Source organism: Ruditapes philippinarum, unplaced genomic scaffold (assembly GCF_026571515.1).
Source record: "Ruditapes philippinarum isolate M1 unplaced genomic scaffold, ASM2657151v2 ctg9636_1_1_1_1, whole genome shotgun sequence".
Classification (NCBI taxonomy): Eukaryota; Metazoa; Mollusca; class Bivalvia; order Venerida; family Veneridae; genus Ruditapes; species Ruditapes philippinarum.
The window spans coordinates 56,948-57,778 of NW_026853839.1; the positions used below are offsets into that span (position 1 = coordinate 56,948).

Consider the following 831-nt stretch of genomic DNA (forward strand, 5'->3'; position numbering starts at 1 on the left):
TCAAATAAGAATAAATCTGAGCTTATTTTTCTTTTTATAATCAAAATCGGGGTACATGTTTTGCCAGGGAATATCTCTGTACAAGTGACCTATTTTAGAGCAAGGTATCATTTCAACACGTCCGCCATAAAGCCATAATTTTACAGATAGCTCTATGTGTTCAAAACCCCAGACTTCCATACCGGTATCAAATCCTCCAAGTTTGTAGAAGTACTCTTTTCTCATGGCAGTCATCATACCAGGAATAGTACCATACTCAATTGGTTCCACACACCCATTTCTTATGTCCCGAAATGCCCGAGAATATGTCAACCATTCCTCAATTATTGTGATAGGGTCAAACGCACAAAACAGTTTATACTGATCATCTAATATAAATTCAAAGATATCCCGACCAATCTCCCCAACATGAGAAGTCAGTAAAACATTGGGTTGCTGAACAAGTCTATAAATTATGGGTTCTAACCATCCCGGTGTTACTTCTATATGTCCATCAAGAACAATGAAGAAATCAGACACAGTTTGCTCGATTCCTTTTGTTCTAGCTATCATCAAACCTAATGGACGTTCAACTACAATAAGTTTAAGTTTTTGCACATTTGAAACGTGTATATTAACAGCAAGTTTCAATTTTTCATCCACAGATCCATCGTCAACTAGGATGATATCGTGTATGAGTTTATCAGGAGACGTTTCGAGCACGCTATAAATTGTTCTTAGCAAGCATGATATAGGTTCGTCCCTAAATGTGATCACAATGCTTACTGAAGGCAGGTGTTCGGGATATTTTATTTTCTTGCATGCATCAGGCCGTCTTAATTCCAATAACAT

General features: G+C 37.2%; 1 protein-coding gene across 1 annotated transcript; it reads right to left on the reverse strand.

The window, feature by feature from the left end:
- LOC132738147 (polypeptide N-acetylgalactosaminyltransferase 8-like) lies at positions 1-831 on the reverse strand. The gene has a single exon (XM_060725604.1). It carries the CDS (start codon positions 829-831, stop codon positions 1-3), a length of 831 nt encoding a protein of 276 aa, XP_060581587.1.